The sequence below is a fragment of the Rhinolophus ferrumequinum genome, chromosome 11 (genome assembly GCF_004115265.2).
Source record: "Rhinolophus ferrumequinum isolate MPI-CBG mRhiFer1 chromosome 11, mRhiFer1_v1.p, whole genome shotgun sequence".
Classification (NCBI taxonomy): Eukaryota; Metazoa; Chordata; class Mammalia; order Chiroptera; family Rhinolophidae; genus Rhinolophus; species Rhinolophus ferrumequinum.
Genome location: NC_046294.1, coordinates 49,502,110 through 49,526,132, shown reverse-complemented (window position 1 = coordinate 49,526,132; position 24,023 = coordinate 49,502,110). Strand labels below are relative to the sequence as shown.

At 37.9% G+C, this 24,023-nt stretch overlaps 1 protein-coding gene across 1 annotated transcript in view; it reads right to left on the bottom strand.

The window, feature by feature from the left end:
- Positions 1 to 24,023, bottom strand: part of POLD3 (DNA polymerase delta 3, accessory subunit) — a 44,536-nt gene that overhangs the window by 4,864 nt on the left and 15,649 nt on the right. Inside the window, exons 4-11 of the mRNA XM_033121700.1 lie at positions 23,466 to 23,505; positions 22,115 to 22,247; positions 17,366 to 17,630; positions 16,691 to 16,763; positions 11,796 to 11,961; positions 9,282 to 9,388; positions 3,427 to 3,539; positions 2,188 to 2,266 (exon numbers count right to left, since the gene is read on the bottom strand). Coding sequence (XP_032977591.1) covers positions 2,188 to 2,266; positions 3,427 to 3,539; positions 9,282 to 9,388; positions 11,796 to 11,961; positions 16,691 to 16,763; positions 17,366 to 17,630; positions 22,115 to 22,247; positions 23,466 to 23,505 — 976 coding nt within the window. The remainder of the gene's footprint in view (positions 1 to 2,187; positions 2,267 to 3,426; positions 3,540 to 9,281; positions 9,389 to 11,795; positions 11,962 to 16,690; positions 16,764 to 17,365; positions 17,631 to 22,114; positions 22,248 to 23,465; positions 23,506 to 24,023) is intronic.

The following is a 24,023-nucleotide window of genomic DNA, read 5'->3' as shown; positions in this document are numbered from 1 at the left end:
AACAAAACAGACTATTCCAAGTCCAGAATTCACAGGCTCACAATCAATTTGGCATTGAAAAGACAGAATTTCCACATGGAAGGAATTTTATTCCCCCGATCATATGTGGCCATTGAAATGGCAGAGGCCTTTTCAGAGGAGTGGGGGTTGGGAGGTAATGGAACAAGGCTCACAACCGATAAGATGCCTCCACTAGTTTTAACAACCGCATTGCTTAGGAAAAGCTGATTCATCAGAGTCAATATTTTTAGACAAAAATTTGAACAAGGAAAATCACGAAAGGGAAAAAATACTTCTCTAGGAGAGCCCAGCTACGGCATGTGCTATAGGAAAGAAGTGACAATTATGGGCTATCCAACTAAAAGACGTTTAAGAGGCTAAACCCACAACTCTTTCAAATAGAGAAATACTGTACCAGGATCTGAGTATCCCATCAGGCCTCAAGGCTAAATCCTAAAAGCCCCACAAAAGTCTGGTTCAGTTGTGGAAAAGATAGAACAAGCTACAACATGACTGAAGAATCAGCCAATCACTTAAAGCCTGAATTCTTTTTTTTAATGTTAACTATACATATTCTCCGGTTTTATTGAGATATAATTAAAATACGCCACTGTATAGCATACAGCATAATGGTCTGACTCACATATACTCGTGTTGTGAAATGATTACCGCTACAAATTTAATTAGCATCTATCATCTCATATAGATCAAAGAAAAAGAGAAGGCAGTTTTTCTGCCTTTTCCAAAGAACTAGGATTGACTCTAAACAACTTTCACACACCGCACAACAGTGTTAACCACAGTCACCGCACTGCACACCCCTAGTACTTATTTATCGTGTGACTGGAAGTCAGTACCTTTTAACCCCGTCTCCTACTCCCCCTCCCCCCACTCCCAGCCTCTGGTAACCACAAATCTGATCCCCTTGTCTATGAGTTTGTCTTTTAGGTTCCACATGTAAATGAGAGCATATGAGTACGGTATTTGTCTTTTTCTGTCTGACTTATTTCACTTAGCACAACTCCCTCTAGGTCCATCCATGTTGTTGCAAATGACAAGACTTCCTTGTTTTTATAATTGCTGAATAATCCGGGGTGTGTGTGCGCACAGCACATTAAAGTGTGAGGCATGCTTTTTTCTCTCTCTCTGAGTCTCTCTCTCTACCTTTCTACACACACACACACACACACACACACACACACACACACGGTGCCAAAAAAAAAGTATACACATTTTAAGAAAGGAAAACTGTATTACACATTATAAGAAAGGAAAATTGTATTAAAATTGTAACACTTATACATACAGATAACAAAAGATGAATACAAGTCACGTTTGACTCCTGCAATTATAAGAGGTGCTCAAAGTGGTTACCATCAGCGTAATTTTAAGTTTTTTCCTTTCTTAAAATGTGTATATACTTTTTTGGCACCGTGTGTGTGTACATATACATATATGCATATATACATACATACCACAACTTCTTTTCCGTTCATCTATCAATGGACACTTAGGTTGTATCAAAGCCTAAATTCTATTCCCCTTTAGGCTTCCATAAAAAGCACATATTTGTACCTAGCAGGCCTTACAAATAGGAAACATTAAGGAAGTGACTTGGAAGTTATATCTCTGTGAAGAACAAATGGGACAAAATACCAAAGACTTGTGACACTCTCCTCAGAGCTTAATCATCTTTGGAGCTTCTTTTCCACTATTCAAATGTATAAAAACCATTCTAAAAAAAACAGTCTCTCAACATCTGTGATAACATCATCTTAAGTTAGGATTGTGATTGCCATCTTGAAAGTGTTTTTAGATATATTACCTCACTTGACTCTTCACAACAACCCCACATACAGGCAAAATAGATATTTCACCTCCCTTCCACAGATCAAGGAACTCCCCACCAGAGGTGATCTAACTTTCATCCAAGATCTCAAAGCTTATTTTTACAGTGTATTACAGTATTTTTACAGGGCCCTAACAAGAACCCAAGTGTTCTAACCTCAGTCGCAGCGGTCTCTATACTCTGCTACTCAAAGTCTGGGCCAGACGAGCAGGACGGCGTCACATGGGGGTGAGTCACACGCACATTAAAGTCTCACGGACGCTGCTCTACAAAGGATTGTGGTGCCTCTCCATGGTAATAACGCTATCTCTAGATTTGGAGCCCCAAATCCTTCTTACCCATGCAGCCATCGTCGTCCAAAAAGTTTTTAGATTTCAGCACACGCTTTCGTTTTCTTTTGTTTTTTCCACTTAAGCTCTAAAAGATCAGAGGAAGATCGGAAGTTACAACATTAAGGTGACCGTGCAATTAGAGAAAAATAACAAAAGCTTTGCAATTTGTAATAATCAACCTCTAATATTCCATGATGATAAAAATTTGAACAAGGAATTCTACACATTTCCTTTTAGGGGAACAGCCCTCCCTACCAAAAAGATAAGTTAAGCTGATTGTATGTGCAGGCTTGACATTTCATTGTTTCTGAGAAAAAAAGTAACAGGTTGAGTAAAAGCCTGTGTGGTACTGCGGGCACCACAAGTTAAAAGAACGAATAGGACAAGGACCGCCGTGGAGGAGAAAGACGAGGGAAACAGACCACTGCAATCCACGGCGGTAAGGGCTCTAATGGACGCTGGGCAGACGTAATGGGAGCGCACAGGGAAGGCCCCTAAACCAGACCCGGGTTTCCATGGCATCTGTGCTCGCTGGAGATACCTGCTGTTTCAGCCTTGACACTGCAACACTACACCGATCTAACTTAGACTGGTATTCCTAATACCAATTTCCTTTCATCTCCACTGGTCTTTAATCCCATTTTCTCTTCAACAAATGAAGAGATTAATGCAAAATACAAATGACAGTCTTAATACAATATATTAAGGAAAACTGATAGTCATAAAGGAAAAAAAACAACTTGTCAGTACCCATCTTCTCAACTCGTTTTCTACACCAATAGATGTAGACGCGATGCGGCTGAACATCACTTAAAACGACATTTCCCCATTTGATGCCAGCTTTTCTTATTTAGCCCCTTTCCAGAAGACCTTCTGAAGAGCAACCAATGTACACAAGTTGTTTGTTCTGTATCTTTCACACACTTTGCTCTGATGCAGGCAAGGCCCCCTTTGCACAATTCCAACAGGACTTGGTGGCACAGCAGCCCCAGTGCCGGGGGTCACGAAATCCCAAACAGCTCCCAGGATCTACCTCTGCAACCTTCCTGAGACTTCCCTACAGGTGAAATCTCACTTCAGGCGAGAAGAGAGGGAGTGGCCATTCTGTATGAGCTACAAGAATGCAGAACGAGGCAAAAGCCATCTACTGGCATCTGTGAAGCACACGGCAGAGAACTGATCTAGTTTTAGGTCCGTGGGTGAAAAAAGACCCACGGAAAAGCAACCATCCCAGTGAAGCTGTACCTTTATAGAAGGAGGCTCTGGCTCAGGCGGAGGCAGCGGTTCAGGAGGTGGAGATGCCGGCGGTGGGGGCGAGGGTGACTCAGCTTCATACAGCCCCGGAGAAGCCGGTATGACTGAAAGAACGAGACAAATGGAGATAAGAGCTACGCCACTATCTGGTGCATCAGCTTCTCCCCTGGCTAAGTCTCCACGGCCAACAAAGGACATTTTACAAGCAGTAATTCATGACAACCACAGACTCTACAGTTATATATCTTTAAAATATACTCGTATATTTTAGTATACAAAGAAATTCAGAGAATTGAGAATTATTAGAGCTGGAATGTACTTTTAGAGATTATCTTAGCTAAACTTTTTACTTCACAGATAAATCAGGGTAGGATGTTGTTTTATAAATATTCACTGATCACCTACTATGAGTCATGTCTATCACTTGTTTTACTTTATCCTCACAACAACCCTAAGAGACAAATATTATTACCCACACATTAGATCTGAGTAAACAGAGGTTTAGAGAGGTTAACTTGCCAAGGTCAAAGAACCTGCAACTGAGGCAGAAGGTTTTAAACCCAAGTCAGTCTGATCCCTCAGCCTTACTACTCCCACTATCCCATGCTGCCTTACCATTCAGGACCAGACACTGTTCTCTTAAGATCAAGTAAGTGGAGATAATCCTCAGATAATACCAAACGATCCGTGCCAGCGTCTCTGTGACTGTGGCCTGAGGACTGTTTGCAATCAGTTGAGAAGTTTGTGAGACTGAAACTTTCCAGCTGATGTTAAGAGCATAACCCTTGGTGGGAGGGAGGGGGAGGGATCATCTTTGCAATGGTCCCAGTTATAGTTCTAAGACTTGCTTAACATGCTGTATGGGAACTGCTTCTAGAGACTGCCCCACTGATGAGGCTTGTCTGGCTGCGCTGAGATGAGCAGAACACTTTCTGGAAAGAAACACTGCTATGGAAGTGGTATCACCCGGGAAGAGAGTACCACAAGAGGAACCCCCTCATTTCTAAATAGTTCCAGAAACAGTGGTCTCAGTATAAGGCCCATGGGAGGGGAAGTGAAAATCCTCAGCTGACCTATTGCTTAATCACCACAAATTGCTGGTCAAGGGACTGGGTAGCTGCTTAGCTTCACCTGCTCCCTGAATCTCCTGGCAGTATTCAAACTCTCAGCACAAGTCTTGGATCTGAAATTCTCCCAACTGATTAGGTCAGTGTTAAAAATTATGACAGTGGAGGGTTCAAGGCCAAATGACCTGAAGAGGTGAAGCAGAACAAGAGCCAGAATGAAACAATAAATTATACACTTCAAGTATGAAACAGGCCCTAAAACTTTATAAGCTACGGGACACAAGAGACAGAAACGCTGAGAAAAAGTGGTCCAGCTAATAACCCATCTCTGGGAGGCTAGAACATCATGGGTGCTCAGGCAAGCAAAAGAAAAGTCAAACCAAACCAAGCACCCATTTTTCTGAAGGTATTAAGAAAGCTGTGTTAGGATGTGTTGCAGTGGTAGGAGGAAAGTTTATGCAGTGAGGAAGCCAAAGCCCAGGAATTTGAGTACTCACAGTAACACAATTAGTTCTTAATTCTATTGCCAGTTCTGTAACCTCTTGACTTAACCAAGGAAAACACTTCATCCTGGTGTCACCAAGACCCCTCTCACGGCACTGGATGGAAATGTGTATCTCCCCTGCACACTTGAAGCTCCACAGAGGCAGAGGTACCATGATTTCCCTGGCACTAAATACACAGTAACCATTTTTTTTAAATAAAGGAAAACAGTCGTTTTCTGAACTAATTTTGGAAGGAGGGGCTTCCTCGTCAAGGAAGACTCAGCCCATACCTCCCTCTCCCTTCTACACGTCCCCAAAGAGAAACATTATAATGATAATAAAGGAGTGAAATGCTGTAATGCCCCCGTACCAAGGAGTAGCACAGAAGAGGAGCCAAGAACTCTTAATGAATAAGAAATTTCAACAAATCTTGGAAGATGGAGAGTAGATGGGAGAGAGTTGACAAGAGAAACATCAGTCAATTAGATGAGTCAAATAGGAGAGGTTACTATCTACTATAAAACTTTATTTTATCTCATTTTTGAAATTGTATGTAGGTATTTAAATTAAAAATATATATTTTAAAGAAAGGATCAGAAAAACAATGAGAATTTTCTGGGCTTTACAAACATTCATTCTTATAACCCCTCAAAATCATTATTACTAGTACTATTACTTCTGTTTTGTACAACTGAGGTTCAAAGAGATTAAAAAAAAAACTTGCCCACATTCATATGCTAAAATCCATCTCTGCCAGCATTAGTCTATTATCAGGCCATGCATTCTCCCTTAATATATTTTAGTGACATAGCATAAGAAATGTTTGCTGCATTAGTGTAATTTAAATATATTTGTATTGAATTTACAGCTCTTCAGATGAAAGGTACTCAAGTAGTGAAACATCACTTACCCCAGGAAAGCACCCTTTGTTGGGGCAGAATAAGACTGTGGTAAAACTAATTTCTGGGGTCCAGCAATGTAACCACTGTTTATCAGTTTTCTGGCAGAGATTCGTAATTAGAATTCCTGGAAATCATTCATAGCTTCCTAGGAAAAATTTTAAATTACCTATTTTAACCTAAAGAGAGGGGCCATTTGTTTAACGATTCTCCATAAGCAATTTGCAAAGACTGAAAATGTTAGCAAAGACTTAAACATATTGGTTAAAATGATCTCTTCCCAGCAATGTAGATGGTACTCCTTAATGTTCTTTCTTTCTGTGTCTGGCCTTTTCTCACTTTACAAAGAGAGTATGTACAATTGCTAAAGGTACTTATGACTGCCAGGGAGAAGGCAAAAGGAATAGTTCCTTGAATAGAGAGTTAAGGATATGAAGTTGAAGGGAATTTTCTGAGAATACTGCGAGTGTATTTACTACATCAAACACTTACTGAACACCTCAATAGGAAAAGTGGGGGTGAATAGTAAGAAAACCCACTCCTGACACATCATCTTATTTGATGTTCATAAAAAGCCTACACAGTTTCTAAAAGCCTACATAGTTCCCCATTTTAAAGATGAGGAAACAAGGAATTGAAGAAGTCACCTGTCTAAAGTGTCACAGAGTAAGTGGCGGAGGTCAGATTGAAACTCAGTCTGCCTGACGCCCAAGTCCCTGCCATTCCCTCCACTCCTGCTGCTCATCTGCTAACTTCAAGCTGAAGACCACCTACTGGACTAACAGCACATATTCAGTGTAACAAGAATAAAACAGTAATAGTTTAGAGTCTGTGTGAAGGTTTAAAATAAAATCCCACTGGCTTTGAGACAAAAAAGAAATTTAGGGGTAAAAAGGCCAAGGTTTACAAATTTAATCAGATGCCAAAAATTATCTTTGCCAGAGAAAAAATCTGAGCGCCTCTGCTCTATACCATCTGTTACTATAGGTTGTCTACCTCTATCGCATTTCTTCTCACTCCTTTCCAAACTAAATAACCCCACTCATATTTCTAATCACATACGGGTATATTTTTGTGGGCTAAGGGTCAGAACTACAGAATATTTCAGAAGTAAATAACGAGTGCTCAATCACCCACAGAAATTCCTTGACTTAGAGCCGACCCCTTCACTAACACGACAGCGTCTAGTACCTTTTTAATGGACATTAGGCTCACGGCTTCAAAGACTTTTCCAGACTCTTCCCCCAAGTTCTTGTTCTGGTTGGAAATAGGGAAGACTATTCCAATTAGCATATATTCCTAAATTACTTCCTAATTATTTTCCCAGGTGTCTGCATAGAATGGCCTCTATTTCCTTAATTCTTATCTGGTCAGAATGTTCCTTGATGGTTGCTTCATTCACACACTTGGGAATTTTCCTTTCAGTAATTGTGGTGGAAGCATTTTGATAAATGATATGGAATAAGTAAATAGCCACTGCCCCTCTGCGATGCCCACAATGCCCTAATTCCTACCCATTCCATGGAGTCATTAAAAACCATGGCTCTGGTGGGCACTGGACCTCTCACAGGATATCAGAGGCCGTAAACTTTAATGTGTAAGCAGACAGGTAAAATCTAAATCCATGGAAGAGTCAAAGATGTACTGTTTCCCTGAAAATAAGACCTAGCCAGACAATCAGCTCTAATGCGTCTTTTGGAGCAAAAATTAATATAAGACCCGGTCTTATTTTACTACAGACCGGGTCTTATATTAATTTTTGCTCCAAAAGACGCATTAGAGCTGATTGTCCGGCTAGGTCTTACTATAGACCGGGTCTTATATTAATTTTTGCTCCAAAAGACGCATTAGAGCTGATTGTCCGGCTAGGTCTTACTATAGACCGGGTCTTATATTAATTTTTGCTCCAAAAGACGCATTAGAGCTGATTGTCCGGCTAGGTCTTATTTTCGGGGAAACGCAGCACCTCTGTTATAGCCAGATTTAACCTCCTTGTACAATTTCTTAGGTCTTTTAATTTCTTTTGCCATTATATATACATATAATTTGTTTTTTTTCCACTCAAGAACAGGGGGTATGGTTGAGCTACTACCCCCTTTTGGGGAACTTGTTACCATTTTCAGTTCTTATAGCAGTTTGTGGTAAGAGTAGAGTCTAACAAGTTTAGTTTTGTCTTTCAACAGCATAGCAGGTTCTTTTTTTTTGCACTGTTTTTATCTCTCTTAGTATCAGTTTCTTTGCTTTTGTCTCTATACCTTTATGTGATGCTGAATTCCTTTGGACTAATGGTTCCTCCCTCCCCCCATTACCTAAAATGTTTTATACCTATTACGGCATGAATTCATGGAGAAGCAGTTATAGCAACTCAAGCTCTTCATTGGTTCTCAAAGCAGGCTTTTCAGGGTAAAAGCCATTTGACATATCAACCCAGGTGTCTTTCTCTTAAGCCTCCTTCTCTTCCTATACATTTTTATACACAATTTGGGAAGAGATCTTGGCTCTTAGAATACTTGATATTCTTTTAAAAGGCACATAAATTTTCTAGGTGAGAATCTTCCCCTTACTCTGTTTGCTTATCTTACAACAATGTCTATAACCTAAAACAGGAAGGGCCCATGACGTCATTCTCTTTCAACAATGACACTGAAGATTCTTCATCTTAACACAGTATTACTCATATGGTGTGAAAGACCACCCATAGCCTTGACAGCTACAACATAACCTCTTTTAAAAGTCACAGGAACGGAACATCTCCAGTTTATTTTTTTTAAAAGAAAAGGTCTTTAATGATATAAATTAATAACCCTTTTTCTCTCCCTTTGTGTTATTTTGGCAAATTATAAGAAAATGATAGTTCTGGTCAAAAGGCTAAAGTAGATTTTAAACAGAAATAGGTGCTACGTGTGTATCAAAGCTAGGATTCCTACTGTCATTATGACCCATAATAAATTACCTTTTAGCTCTTTGAGCATCTTTTAGCTTTGAGAATAAGAATTGACCCCTGCTATGGACTGAATGTGTTTCCTCCAAATCCATATGTTGAAGCCCTAATCCCTAAAGTGATGGGACTTGGAGGTGGAGACTTTGGGAGGTAAGTGAGTCGTAAGAGTAGAGCCCTCATGAATGAGATTAGTGCCCTTATTAGAGACACAAGAAAGATGCTCTCTCTCCCTGCCATGTGAGGATACAGCAAAAAGGTGTCCTTCTGCAAATGAGGAAGAGAGCTCTCACCAGGAAATGAATCAGCCAGCACCTTGATTTTGGATTTCCCAGCCTTCCAAACCGTGAGGAATAAATTTCTGTTGTTTAAGACCCCCAGTTTTTGGTATTATTGTTATAGTAGCCGAAAATGACTGAGACAATCCCACCAGCCCAAAAACAATTGCAATGCCCACCTTCATCTTCACTGCTATCAGACTCAGGAAGTTTGATTCTTCTCCTCTTTTTCTTTGTGTTTTCAGTTTCTTTTGTCTCATCATCAGATAACTCCACTCGCTTCCCCCTGTTGCCATGCAGGAAAAATTTAAGCATTTGACACAAAATAAAAATGTAAGTATTCATATGCTACTATGGGTCTTGCTTCATAACTCATGATCTTAGTTCCAGAGGATAGAAAGTTAAAGTAGATTAACAAGGATTCTTTTTAAGGCTAACTGACCACAACTAGGTCATTTTATGGGGTGACCAGAATAAAAATCTTCTCTAGTTCTCTACAAACCACTGGAAGCTACTACCAGGTAATCAAGAATCTTTCTAAATTCTTACTTCCCCTATTGGCATTTCAATAATTCAAAAAGCATTAAACAAGCAGCTACTACCTACATATATATGGCTCTTTGCTAAACACTGAGGATGCAAAGATCAAGAAAATACTGTTCTCAAGAAGCTCTGGCCAGAAAAACAGAAACACTACTAAGTATAATGCAATGTGATGAATCTTCCTGGACAAATATTATGGGATATGACTCTTGCTTAAAAACTTGAAAAGCTGAAGTTCATCAGATAGAAAAGGGAGATGCATATTTTAAAGAGAAAGAACAATATAAGCAAAGGCTTAGAGACATAAGACCTTAAGGGATTCTAATGACATAATAAAAAACCTACACTCTATCTTGAAATTATGATACTCCATCACACTATTCAATCAACAAATAATTTATCAAGTGTCCACTGTGTGTTAGAGATATAGTTTTTATCTTCAAGTACTTTATTTCTTATGTAACTTCAAATATTAACTTACTTTTCTACCTTAAGCTGGAAAAAAATAAACCCCAAATAAGTAGAAGGAAATAATAAAGAGCACAAACCAGTGAAATAAAAATAGAGAAAATTAACAAAGCTAAAAGTCATTATTTTGGGGGCAAACATTAATAAAATTAATACGCCTTTTACAAGACTGATAAAAAAAGACAAAAATACATATTACTAATATTAGGAACAAAAGAATGAAGAAATCTGCAGTGATAACTACAGATAAGGATTTTAACAGCTACTCCCTAAACCAAGAATAAGGCGATATTATGAACAACTTTACACCAATAAACTCAATTTAAAAGAAATAAATGCCTTTAAAAACAGAACCAAACCCAAAAATAACAAGAAAATTTATATAGCTCTATTTAAAGAAATAAAATTCATTGGAACAAACAAACCTTCCCACAAAGAAATCTCAAGGCTCAGATTCACTTGTGAATTTTATCAAACTTTTAAGAAAGAAATAATAATATTATACACAATTTTTTTCAGAAAACAGGAAACTCCTCCCAACCAAGAAGTTAGCATAACTGATAATTTTGATACCGAAATCTGATTAATGTTACTAGAAAATAATTGATCTATACTTAAATAACTGATCCATAATCCTCAAATGTAGAGGCAAAAAATCCTTATAATATTAACAAATAGAATCCAGCAATATATAAAAAGGATAATACATCACAACCAAGTGCAGAGTTTATCCCAAGAATGCAAGGTTGGTTTAACATTTGAAAACCAGTCAATGTAATTCACGTTAAGAGAAACACTCTATGATCATCTTAATAAAGGCAGAAAAAGCATCTGTCAAAATTCAACACCCATTCATAATAGAACCCCTCAGCAAATTAGGAATAGAACTGCCTCCATCTGGTAAAGGGCATCTACTAAAAATATACAGTTAACATCACACTTAGTGGTGAAATACTGAATGCATTCTTGGTAATAACCACCACCACCGAGTCTTGTGTCCATGGTTGGGGGCATTTTAATCCATCCATATCACATGTGAGGTGAGGCCCACTGGACAGAGCCTTGACCCTCTGAAACGTCAGCATTGTGTTGATGTTTTCTGTTGGAGTAGCCCCAACCTTGCCACAAAAGTCAAGTATTTCTGGGCCTATCAGTGCCGACAGTGTCCTTTAGAATTTCTTTCAACAGACTTACTCCTACCAGCTATGAGGTAGTGTCTCAAATTCCTGGATCCATTTTTAACAGCTTGTGTGCTTTTTATTTTCTTTTCTAATTACATTTTACCACTCGAAAAATAAACTCATTGATATAAAAAGAAAACAAAGAACTTTTTCTCTTAAATTTGACCCCTCATTTGCAATTTGAAGTGAAAAACAGTCACATAATCAGGCACACTTATGCCATGTCCACAAATTTCAAATGAAGGAGAAAAGACAATCAATTTAGATCAATAGGGCCCCCAAAAATGACTTTGGGCTCTAAATGATCTAAACTACTTGATTCCAGTTCTACTTTACTAGATATTGAGCTTCTCCCCTCACTTTGGTTGTATAGCTGTATCCCTAAGGCATTAAGTAGGATTTAGTGCTCAAGTGAAAACTCCCCGCTGCCAGTAAGCCCAAACAGACCTTCTCACCCCCAGGAGAAACACTCTTCCCCGACAAGTGACAAAATTTTCCTACCTTTTTTTCTCCTTCTGCTGCATCTTAACAGGCTCTGCTTTTTTGCTGGATTTCTTCAGGCCTGCTGGGGCTGCCAGCTTTGGTTCAGTGACAGACACTGGAGGTTGTTCCACTATTTTTTCTTCTTTCACGGCTTGTTCTGAATCCAAATTGACTTTAAGTTTATCTACAAAGTATAGCAGATGATATATAATCCCATCATGCAATATTAATCTATTATTCCTTTGACAGTCTATTAAGTGCCAGGTAATGTTAGGAGCAGGGACTAAAGGGATAAAAAAACAGTTCCTGTCCTAACAGAGCTTATGGTCTAGTCAGAGAGCATTTCTCCTTTCCAACTACCACTCTAGCTATAGCTGTTTTCATTTCTGCCTCCTGCTAATCCCTCCTAATATCATAGGCCCAGGGCAAATGATAGTAAAAGCAGAGTTTAGACAAAACAAATACAACTTTATGAGATATCATCCTTCTCATTTGTTAGATGAGGAAACTAAGACAGAAGGATTAAAAGGTGTACCCAAGAGTACAGTTTATAAATAGTGACAACAGAAATGTCTACAAAGATCTTATTTTCTTTCTATTATATTCTATCTTTTTAAGCCTTGGATATCTTTATGTACTACTACCTTAATGATATAATTGAAAGACTATTTTGGAATCAGAAAAGTTTGGTTCAAATTCTGCTTCACTCTGGGCAAGTTATTTTATCTAAAAATCAGTCTTATCTGTAAAAACGGTAATAATATTTACAAGATTATCATAAGGGTTAAAAGAGATCAGTATATAAGGTTAAGTGATTTACCCAAGGATCAAAAAGGCAGGAGCCAGGACTTGAACCTAAGTCAGTTTAACTCCCCAAAGTCCTTAACCTTTTCCCTACACCAAGCTGCAAAACACAAAAACCACCACTGTGTAGTGCAGAGAATTAAGAAATGCAAGCAGGATGGGCCTGGCTAGCTGAGAAATTACCGTATTTTGCTGTGTATAATGTGCACTTTTTTGCACAAACTTGTGAGGGAAAAATAAGGATGTGCATTATACATGGGCAGTACTAATTCCGTACCTATATAAATGTTTTTAATTCTTTTATTTATTCTTATGAGTTAAACGTGTAACAACTCTAGAAATCAATAACAATATCTGTATGCAAAATAATACCCTGGAATACGATAATAGGTTTTGTTGAACTTACAAGGAACTTGCAATGAAGAAGAACTCTTGGTCTTTTATGATGCGCACATATCGTAAATTTGTTACCAGTATGCAAAGTTTCTTGTACCTTGCATCTGTTCATGTGTTTTGTAATTATTTGTTACATAAATTTTTTTGTACCACAATATGTTAAAAATAAACACTAAATTTCCTTTATAATACAAAAAACAAGTACCTAAACCAATAGAAAACCAAGTACCTAAGCAAATAAAAATTTGAATTAAAAAATTAAATTGAAAGATTTTTTTCCCCTGCAAGTTTGGGTCAAAAACATGGCTGTGCATTATACATGGCATAATATAGTATAGAAGAAATATACAGAAATTATATGCTATATTCAGTGATAGTTTTTTGGTTTTGTTTTTCAAGAAAAGTCACACAAAACTCTTAGAAAGTTGAAAGCAGCATGAGGATCTCCAATAAGTAGTTTTGGTTACATGCTGTCAAATAGCGTAAACCATGTGCAGGATAAAAATAAAAGAGACTGCTGTCTCAGTCCTGGAAGCTACACGTAGCTTAGCGTAACAATTTATAGATCAAGCATATCGTTTGAAAGAACCGATGATGGATAAAAATGTAACACGCAATCTGTTTGTGCTTAATTTTTTGAAGACTTAAATGGGAAATCTGAATGGTAGAATCCACCAGCCCTACGGTGGCATTCTCCCTCCAAACTGTACAGGAGAGTAAACATGTGTCTCCACAGGATACAAGGGTCAGTGACCAAAGAACTAATTCTCTGAAGTTACATGTGTATCTTTAAAGTTTATGCAAATTCTGCAGTCTATTACAAAATTTATGTTATTTTGATAGCAATTGTTTTAAGATTATATCATTAGGAGGAAAAACCTGCAAATTTAATATTTTCTACCTACCTCATGGGTTAAGGAAAAAGGCTATTGCATCAAGCCTACCAATTTCAGAAAACTGATCTAAATATGACGGACCAAACAGATTCAGCATCCAGAGTTTTACTCTCGGTCTTGGTTTCACAGCATTTTGGGAACTCCGATTTATACAGATACACAGCTACAATTGGTCGATTAACTGGTAAAGAGGTACTTCATTGCAACAATTTCAGGCAACTGTTATGGAAAATTTAATAATTTTCTTGTTATCTGAATGATCAAATTACTTGTATCATCTGACTAATTAAAGCATCTCATTTTTACACTCAAGAAAATATGAAACCCCTTTTACAAGCAAACATGACATTAATTTTGTCACCAATGCTTCAATTTTGTAACATGAAAAGCATTAAGGTTTTTGTTATTGATGTGATTCACACACCATAAAATTTACCCTTTTAAAGAGTACAATTCAGTGGTTTTCATTTGTGCAACCGTCACCACTATCCAATTTTAGAATATTTTCATCACTCCCAACCCTTGACAACCACTAGTCTATTTTCTGTCTTTATAGATTTGCCTATTCTGGACATTTTGCATAAATGGCATCAAACAACATGTGGCCCTTTGTATTTGGTCTCTTTTATTTTTCATAATGTTTCAAAGTTCATCCATGTTCTAACATGTATCAGTACTTCATTCTTCTGTATGACGGAATAACATACCATTATACGGATATTCCATTCATCAGATGATGGACCTTTGGGTTGTTTCCACTTTTTAGCTATTATGAATAATGCTGCTATGAACATCTGTGGACAAGTTTTTGTGTAGACATACAGCTTTAATTCACTTGAGTAGATATCTGGGAGTGGAATCACAGGGTACTTCTACATTTAACTTTTCGAAGTATTGCCACACTGTTTTTTTAAAGCGAGCACATCATTTTACATTCCCCACAGCAATGTATGGGAGCTCAACTTCTCCACATCCTTGGCAACATTCTTGTCCAGCATTAAGTTGTAAGTGGTTCAAGTCCCCACAATCCACCCTCTTCATCTAACACTCAAGCTTCATTTTCAGTTGCAGTGGTCTTCTCATGTGTTAAATATAATAAAAGTATTCATAATTTAACTCTAAACATTCAGTCTTGAAAAAACATCTGTTAAATCAGCTTTGTAAGTCATTCTTTTTATCAAGTAAATATTTTTTTATTTTATCCAAGTTTTCCCCCTCCATTACATTCTATCATAACACCCTTTATTCGCTGCCTAACAATTACAATCATTAACTTTTTTTTTTTTTAATTTGTCTGCCTCTTCCAGAATATAAGAGCCACAAGGGCAGGGACCTTATTTGTCTATGTTTTCTCCACTGTAGCACCAATGTATAATTAGTACCAAGCACACAGTAAGTCAACAAATTTGCTCAACAAATATTTGTTAAATAAAACACATGAGTAAGTGAATTATTTCTGAATAGTTTGATTCCCACCCCCCACCCCACCCCCACCCCCCCCCCCCCCCGCCATCTGAGCCCTCCCACAGCACAGGCGGCATCCGTCATTTGGTATTTTTAATGAGAAGCTGATTTTTTAAAAAACAATTAGCAAGTATTCACGTCTCATGTATTTTAAAAATAATAATTTAAAAATGCACTGGTTTTTAGGTTACAAACATATTTAAAAAAAAACAAACAAACATGTGGACCTCATCGAAGTTGCCAAGAAACCACCCAATCTGATTGGGTACAGTGGAGCAGTACCAGCCACACAGCCCAGTGACATTAGCATGACCTATTTTCACAGAAATAGGGAGCCCTCCTTGGTACCTGCAATACTATGATCGTGTTTCCCAATAACCTGCATACTTTCAGAACACAAAAATGTTCTGATAGCTTTTATGGCAAATAAAAAAATATCACTCCAACTCCTCCCCCAACCACCAATTTGACCATCATGGAAAAGCAGAATTCTGACTAATTTTGTGTGCAAAGGCACGTACAAAATGTTTCCCTGCACGATCTCTGTAAAGCTGAAGCTCCAAGAAAGTGTGCCATAATTATCCTGTGGCACCAGCATTGCTCCTGGTATTCTGCCACATACCCTCAGGGGCTATGTGGGTATGTTGATATGAGAAGCATGAAAATATGTGACTATCGGTTCCTTCCATATGAAAGAATTCTTATTTAAAAATGTTTTTTAAATGAAGGAGATTTTGCTTTCTCAAAACATAAGTATTTTTAAATGGCACTACTATCTGGGCCCTTCTAATTCACACTGAGGTCTAATTCATTACTATGAGTCATCTGCAAAACTAACTAAAGAAAGGCAAAAGCTTTGTTCTGGCGGCCCCTTGGAAGACAGGGGTAATGGTCACAGTACGCAAACTGACCCCAGTATCCAAGATATTAACCTCAACACTGCACTGCTCAGCCAGGCAGCCTCCCTTTTGCCTTAATCCCCGTTTCTAAGAGCTCTATGAAACACATTTCTCTTTTCAAGGCAGGAGGTAAAATTAGGAATAGTAAACCACACTCCAAGAGATCTAAACTGAAACCAGCTCACCCATAAAATCCACTGTTCCAGTGGGGTTACTTTCATCAATATATTGGTCAGTAGGCTGAAAATTTATGTTAGGATCCAGGCATGCTCCATGGTAGTGTTCTAGATGGGTAAAAACGGGATAAGGTGGCTTTCACCTCAGATATGTAAGTTACTATAATAACATTCATGTATTAATAGTCACAGAAATAGGGAGCCCTCCTTGTTCACTGTACCTGCAATAATACAATTAATTAACATTCATGTATTAAGGAAGGTAAGAACGTACTTACTCATAGCAGCTTTTCCAAAAAAATTGCTCAGCACATTCCCTTTCCCTGGTGCCTTGTTGCCTGCCGACGATGCCTAAAAGAGTGGAAAAGAAAACACAATTTTTTTCCCTAGTGTTCTGGCTGCTCTTCAAGTACCTATCTCAAAAAATCTCTTCAATAGCAGAGTGCACTGTCATGATGGTACAGTCTTTATATAATCATGCCAAAATGTGTAGGCATTAGATATAAGAACAAATCTACACCAGACAGCAGCTGGTGTTAACGTCCAGTGCTTAGTTTCTCACAGTTCTTATAAAATTATTATCCACGAATGTATCTAAACTTTTCGAGTATATTTAAAAACTCCTTAGTTTGACAGAATTAAAACAGATCAGAGGCAATATGGTACATGATGGGGAAAAACCTGCAAAACATTACATTTGTAATCACCATAAGTGGATTTGAATGCTGGTTCTACCACTTAATGGTTTACTGCTTGGTGAGAAGTATTATCAAAAGGAAAAGGACTGTTTCAAATGAGAATATCAAAAATTAAAGGATACAAACTAAAGTATAAAAATTAGAATTAAATATCAGACAGACCCTTGCGTAATTAAACTATTACCACTGGAACTACTAATGCTTTTCTAATTACCCATTCTGAGCTGTAAAGGCATATCTTTAAAGAAGACTTACATTTGTTACCTCTTTAGCCTCTGTTTTGGTTTCCTTGTTGGTATCTTGGGTTTTAGAAGCAGCTTTTGAGACAAACATTCCCATAATTCCTTTAGGCTGATGGGAAATCTGTTTGGAGGTAGGTGGGCCATGACCATTGGCGGTCAACTCATTATTGGCTTGTGTCTCACTTGATACCTGAAGATTTGACTGCTCAAACTTTTCCGAAGATGAGGATTCAGCAGGAGTTCTAGGGACTGCAGCTGCACACTGTATGGCACTAAACCTGTAGACAGAAATGTTACATTAGATTAATGTCAATATCAAATATGGTCAAACTCTTGCTTCTTCAACATAATACTTTCTAAGCCTAATGCTATTAAATGAGGGAATTTTAGAACTAGAACAGAATTTAGAAATTATTTTGTGAAAAACTCTCATTTAGATAAACAAGAACTGGAGAGAAGTCAGTAACTTGTCCTAGGTTATATATCTAGTTAGTAACGGAACTAGGATTGAAATTAAAACTGGGGTATGAACCTACCATACCATATTGAATATTCTTGCTTTTTTGAAAAAAGCATCCTAATTTAAAACAGTAAGAATACACCAAACAATAAAAGATCAGTAATTTCACCATCCTTGGGACACCAAATGGTTATCCTCTTGTTTTTACAGACTTTCACCTTATAAAACTAGACATGCAATAAATATTGTGAATCAAAATTAAGAGTTCTAAATATTAACACATTTCCTGACAATTCTCCTGGTCAGAGTGGATCATGCTTTAAAATATGGAAGAGGCTGAGAACATAGCCAATGGCTCCTATAACCTGTGGTCCTTTATAGTTGTTTAATAATTTCTAATAATACCAACTAACAGCACCAGAAAAGCATGCCCAAAGTCAAGTAAAGAAATTTGGTTTAGTGGTTACCAGAGGGTAAGGGGGTTAGGGGGTGGGAGATGAGGGTAAGGGGGATCAAATATATGGTGATGAAAGGAGAACTGACTCTGGGTGGTGAACACACAATGTAATTTATAGATGATGTGATACAAAATTGTACACCTGAAATCTATGTAATTTTACTAACAACTGTCACCCCAATAAATTAAAAAATAAATAAATTAAAAAAAAAATTTGGAACTGTTTGCATGGATATTACAGGGGAACATTCATCTCTTCTTCTCTAGTCATTGTAAGTGTGCCTGTTTTACACAAATCCATAATGTAATGTTCCACATTGTAAGTGGATAACTGATCCAGCCTTCTCAAACAGCTGTACTTGAAGCAAAGTTCCCCCACTTTTCCTAACAAAGAACATTTTATTTTCCCCAGTCTTTTGGTCCTTAAGGATGGGTGAGAACTCCTTGAAGGTAGGGAAATGCATTGTTCATCATTTATATTTCAGGTACATAGTAAAAGACCTGCCGTAAGTGTCAGGAAATATATACTGAAAGAATGATTATTTAAGTCACTGAAAGTGAGGCTTCTGTCTTCTCTCCCTTCTTCAGTGTACCACCTCAGCTTGGGGTGGGAGAAGATGGAGAATAAGAAACTCTGTTGTCAAAGTAATTATCTTAGTGATCAACCAGGCACAACTTCAATATTAGCTGCAAGAATAACTGGCCTAAGAAAACAATTCCTGATAAATCATTTAATTTCAAAAGTCACTTTAGACTGAACAGCTAGAATTTACAGCTCCAAAAATCTTCCACTGATTCATTGTGGTCCACATCAGAAAACCCTAAATTAACACAAATATTTTGTGCATCAGAATTAAGAACAGACGGAAATCATTTCCTTTCACCCACCACTCTTCCTCTCTGGCCTTGCAGTGCTTCCATGTACAAGGAAAAGAGCAATGTTTTATTTCATTGTCAACATCTAAAGTTGGCCCCAAGACAACTCTTTCTCCATTTGGTCTACATTCCACACCTCAGGGTCAGGACCAGGAATTGGCAATGAGGAAGAGACCAACTTAGGCTGGGAACATGTCCGAAGAGAGAAGAATCTGCTCAATCCTAAAATTTCAACTTTCTTCCTGTCACAGCACTTCTTAAAACACATGAAACAATGAGTCAGATCTCAGTTGGCCAATAATTCTCAGGACCAAATACAAACTTCTTTATTGGAGATAAATTCTTCACATTTTTACCAAGGATACTTTAAGTATGTAAGTAAAGTTTCATTAAAGTGCTTCCTATTACCACATTTCTACTTGCCATGTTTATTTTAGTGGTCCCTGTGCAAATTTCATTTTGAACTTTTGAGTCACTATTCTTGTTTGCTTACTTGCTAGATACAACAGAACTGATTTTTTTAGAACTTGATATGCCATGACTAGATTTTAAAACAGACTATTTTTGAAATCTAATAATACAATTTACATAAATGTATCAGGTATTGTTTCTTGTAATCCTTCCCTAAAAGATACCAGACATTATTACTCTTTAGCTATATAATTATATTTATTTAATAAACATTTGTATGCCTATTACACTCAAGGTTTTAAGCTAAAAAAAAAGAACTAATGTCTATCATAGTTCACTCAATAATTATTTAGTGAATGCTTATCATCTGCCAGGCATCATTTTGAGTATACAGTGATTAATGAAACAGATGCGCTCCCTATTCTCATGGAACTTACAGACACTATGTTTGCCAATTCTATATCTACTGCTCCTCAAGGACTTGGTTATATCAGTTATCTCATCTCCACCAGTACCTTCAGCCATTTCCTCTTTTCTGGCTCTTTCCTAACAATACAAGTTCAAGGCACTCTCAACTTTAAAAATGTATATATCCTCAGTCTTAATTCCTCTTTAGCTACCTCCCTCTTTTTTCTCCATTATATAGTCGTATTTCCTGGAAAGAGTTGTCTTTCCAGAATCTGGTCACTCCCTGAAAATGCTCTTACCAAGGCCATCACTAAATCCAATGGACACTTTTCAGTTCCTAGTTTACTTAGCTCCTCAGCAAGGTTTGATATTCTCAACCAGTCCCTCCTTCTTGAAACCCTTTCCTTAGCTTTTAGAACTCCATGTACTCTTGTAATTTTCCTTATCTCTGGCTGCTCCCTCTCAGCCCCCCCCTTTTTCTGCCTATCCTTTATAAAATGGCTACCACTACATAGTGCTTACTCTATGCCAAGCACTGTTCTAGGCACTTTACATACATTAACTCATGTAATGCTCTAGTCCCTTGTGAGGTCATTACTACTGTAGCTTCATTTCACTGAGGAGGAAACTGAAGCTCAGACAGGTTAATTTGCCCACAGCTAGTAATTATGGCCTAGAGTTTTACCTTCTTTCATTCTATACATTCTCTCTGCAGGACTGTATCTACCCAATTAATTCCCAATTTTCTCTGATTCCAAAATCTCTATCTTTATTCCTGACTCTTTAACCTTTGTATCGCTCCCTCCCTCACACCATCACCATCACAGATAACTGTCATGTCCACTCTGGATCACAGCAACATTTCTCCTCCGCGAGGGCCCTGCCTCCAGATTATTCCTTTCTGGATCTGTCTTCACCATCACAGCAAGTCATCTTTCTAAAATGCAATCCTGATCATTTCACCCACCTGCTTGGAAATCTTCAGTCGGTCCCCAGGCCTTGGAATAAAGTCAAAAACCCTTAGCCTAGTGGCCAATGCATGGAAGGTGACTCCTACTGCAGTCTTATGTCTCATCAGATTACTTCCTACCTCTCACTCTACGTTCCAGCCACACAAAACGATTGTGGTTCCATACAAGCACCACGTCTTCTCTCAGCTCTGTCCTATTCTCCCACTTCTCCTTTGACTGGCTACTTCTACTCAGCCTTCAAGCTTCGACTTAGGTGTTGCTCCCATCAAGAAGCCTTCTCTGTCTTACCACCTCCCTCCACCCCACCCAAAACTGGGGGACGAGTACCCCCTCAGTACTTCCCACACAATAGCTCCTATTATAACAATGTCACCCTGTACTGTAATTCTCTCCCGCAGGACCATCAGTTCCATAAGCAGGCACCTGGCCAGAGTCACTTACAGAGTGTGGCATGTCGAAGGTACTCATCAGATCTTTGATAAATGAATTCAAATTACCCTGCTCAGTACCTGCCAAAGTAGTAGGTGCTCAATATGTCTGGGGAACTGACCTGACCCCTCGATGCAGCCCCCTAAAGAAGGCATTATTATATCCAATTTCAAGATGAAGAAACCAAATCTCAGAGTTGAAGCAGTTTGTCCAAAGCCATGGGGTACTAAGCAGCAAAGGCCCAACTCAAGCCCGTGACCATTCATTCCCCAAACCCACGTGCATCACAGAGCATCAGCTCCCTGTGCTGTGAAGCATACAGAAGATGAACAAGATCTGACCCTGGCTGTGGAGGATCAACTGCTTTTGGATGAAAGGTAGAGGGATATCAAATTAGGAAAAGTTGTTTGAAGGACAACATTTGAACTGGTTCTTGAAGGATGAGCAGGATTTAGACAAGCAGAGACTGGGGTGAGGGAGTAATGAGGGGGCACAGCAAACATTTCTGGTGGCAGTGACAGGATAAATACATGAGAAATAGATTTATGGGGAGTCCACTGGGGTTTTCAATATGGGTTGTGGCTGCTATTTTTCACCTTATGATGTACTAATAAAACCAGGCATGTGTCTTACTGCAAGATAAATGGGGTTTTACTAGACTTGGCATTCACTCTTAAGAGGCAGCCACTGTGTAAACATCTTACAAAATCAATTCGTAAAGAAGCCCACAAGGAACATTAAGGAGCTCACTTGCTGCAGTTCTGCAAGTTGCTTTTAAGGATGTCATAGTCGGTATTGAACAGAGGCCCACTGTCCTTTAGCATGGCTTTCTGGATGCTGTACACATGGACGCTGGCAGTCACAGCTAGCTTGGACTTCACTGCTACAAGTCAACAGGAAAAGCGGTCTGTTAATACACAAACTTCATAGCATGTGGGGACTTTAACAAGAAACCCTTCTGCATGAAAACCATTTGCAATTTGTGGTGGTCCAAAAAACTCTAAAAGGCTAAAGAGCCACATATACAGTACAACATCAACTCTTCTGTCTCCAGTGGGGACATTATAACAAGGTAGGTGGTGGTGAGTCAGTTCTAAGTACAGCACCTGTGAGGGTATCACTCATCCAGTGGACACTCAGTAAATATTAATGAATGATTGATGATGACTGATTTTTTTTTTCAGTCAGGGAAGAATCTTACACTCTAGCATATAATTGAGTAATAAGTCATTTTTATCTGAGCAGACTCACTTACGTAGTTCAACTTTAGAGAAAGCAATTCTATGACACAATACTACTAACCAGGTAAGTCAGCAGAGGAAAAACACAAAAGAACATCACAAGAACAAATTTTAGGTTCCATGAAGGAAAGGACTATGCCTAACTTGTTCCAAGTCTCCAATGTCTAGCAGAGCTTGACACAGAATAAATACTCACTATGTGTCGACTAAATGAATAAATCTTGCTTTGCCGACTAGTGTGGAATTCAGAAAGAAAAAAGTGGACATCGCCACCACCCTGAATACCTCAAAGTTAATTTGTAAGAAAACGACTCCACTGGCAGGAGTCTTTATTTATAAAGCATGACAGTGCAGGTTTTGTCTGGAAACATAGGTCCAAGATCACACGGACCCTGTTATACAATTCCTTCAGAGTTTTTAAAAAATAGAACAGCAGCATTAGTCTTGAAACAGGTGGAAAAATTTTAATTTATACATTATATTAAGTCTTTCTGACTTCAGAAACACATTCTTCAATTTCCTTCCTAAAAAAAATTGTTATGGAACACAACACAATATTTAGAGACTAATGTCTTTTTACAGTTGCTGAGGTGTTCCATATGGTATTCATGATAGCTTTTTGCACATCTGTCATAAGAGTTTCGAAATCCTGTGATGAAAGTGCTTTATAATGACCTTAAAAATGGGAAGTTAGGCAGATGTATATTTTAACATGCTTCAGAAACTACAAATAAGAGGAATATACAGCTCTTCAGTTAAACAGCTAAATATACTGTATACAGATGTTAGGAGCAGATTTTCTGTTCTACCTATACTGATGGTATAAGAGAAAAAACTTGCAAAACTGCTAAAACACTTACCTTCCAATTTATCTTCTCTCACTACTGCAACCTTGTGGCACTGTGGGGAAATAACACTTCATTAATGTTTAAAGTAGTACCACTTGCAATTTTAAAGTTTCCTTGCCAATAATTCGATTGTACTTGGATATAAAATTAGGAACATTAAGTACCTTTGAAAAGATATCTTACAGTTTAATAGTCACACTCATTTTTAACTTGCTTACGTTCAAACTTCTCAACGAGGTTAAGGAAAGCGATGGAGTACAAATATCAATATTATCATCCTCCCCACAGCATTTCGTATCAGTGTGAGGAAAAGATGACTTTTTAGTAGGCAACATAATGAGAATTACTGTATAATCATATGGAACCAGGTGAAAATTGGATCTGTCTTTCATACCATACAAAAGAATAAATTCTAAATGGATCTGAGATATAAAGAATGAAACCACATAAGCACTAGAAAATATGTGAATTCTTCTATAAACTGATATAATCTTAGAATGAGGAAATTTCCTAACTATAATTCAAAATCCAGAAGTAATTGAAATAATCCATAAAAACTGACAACTAACT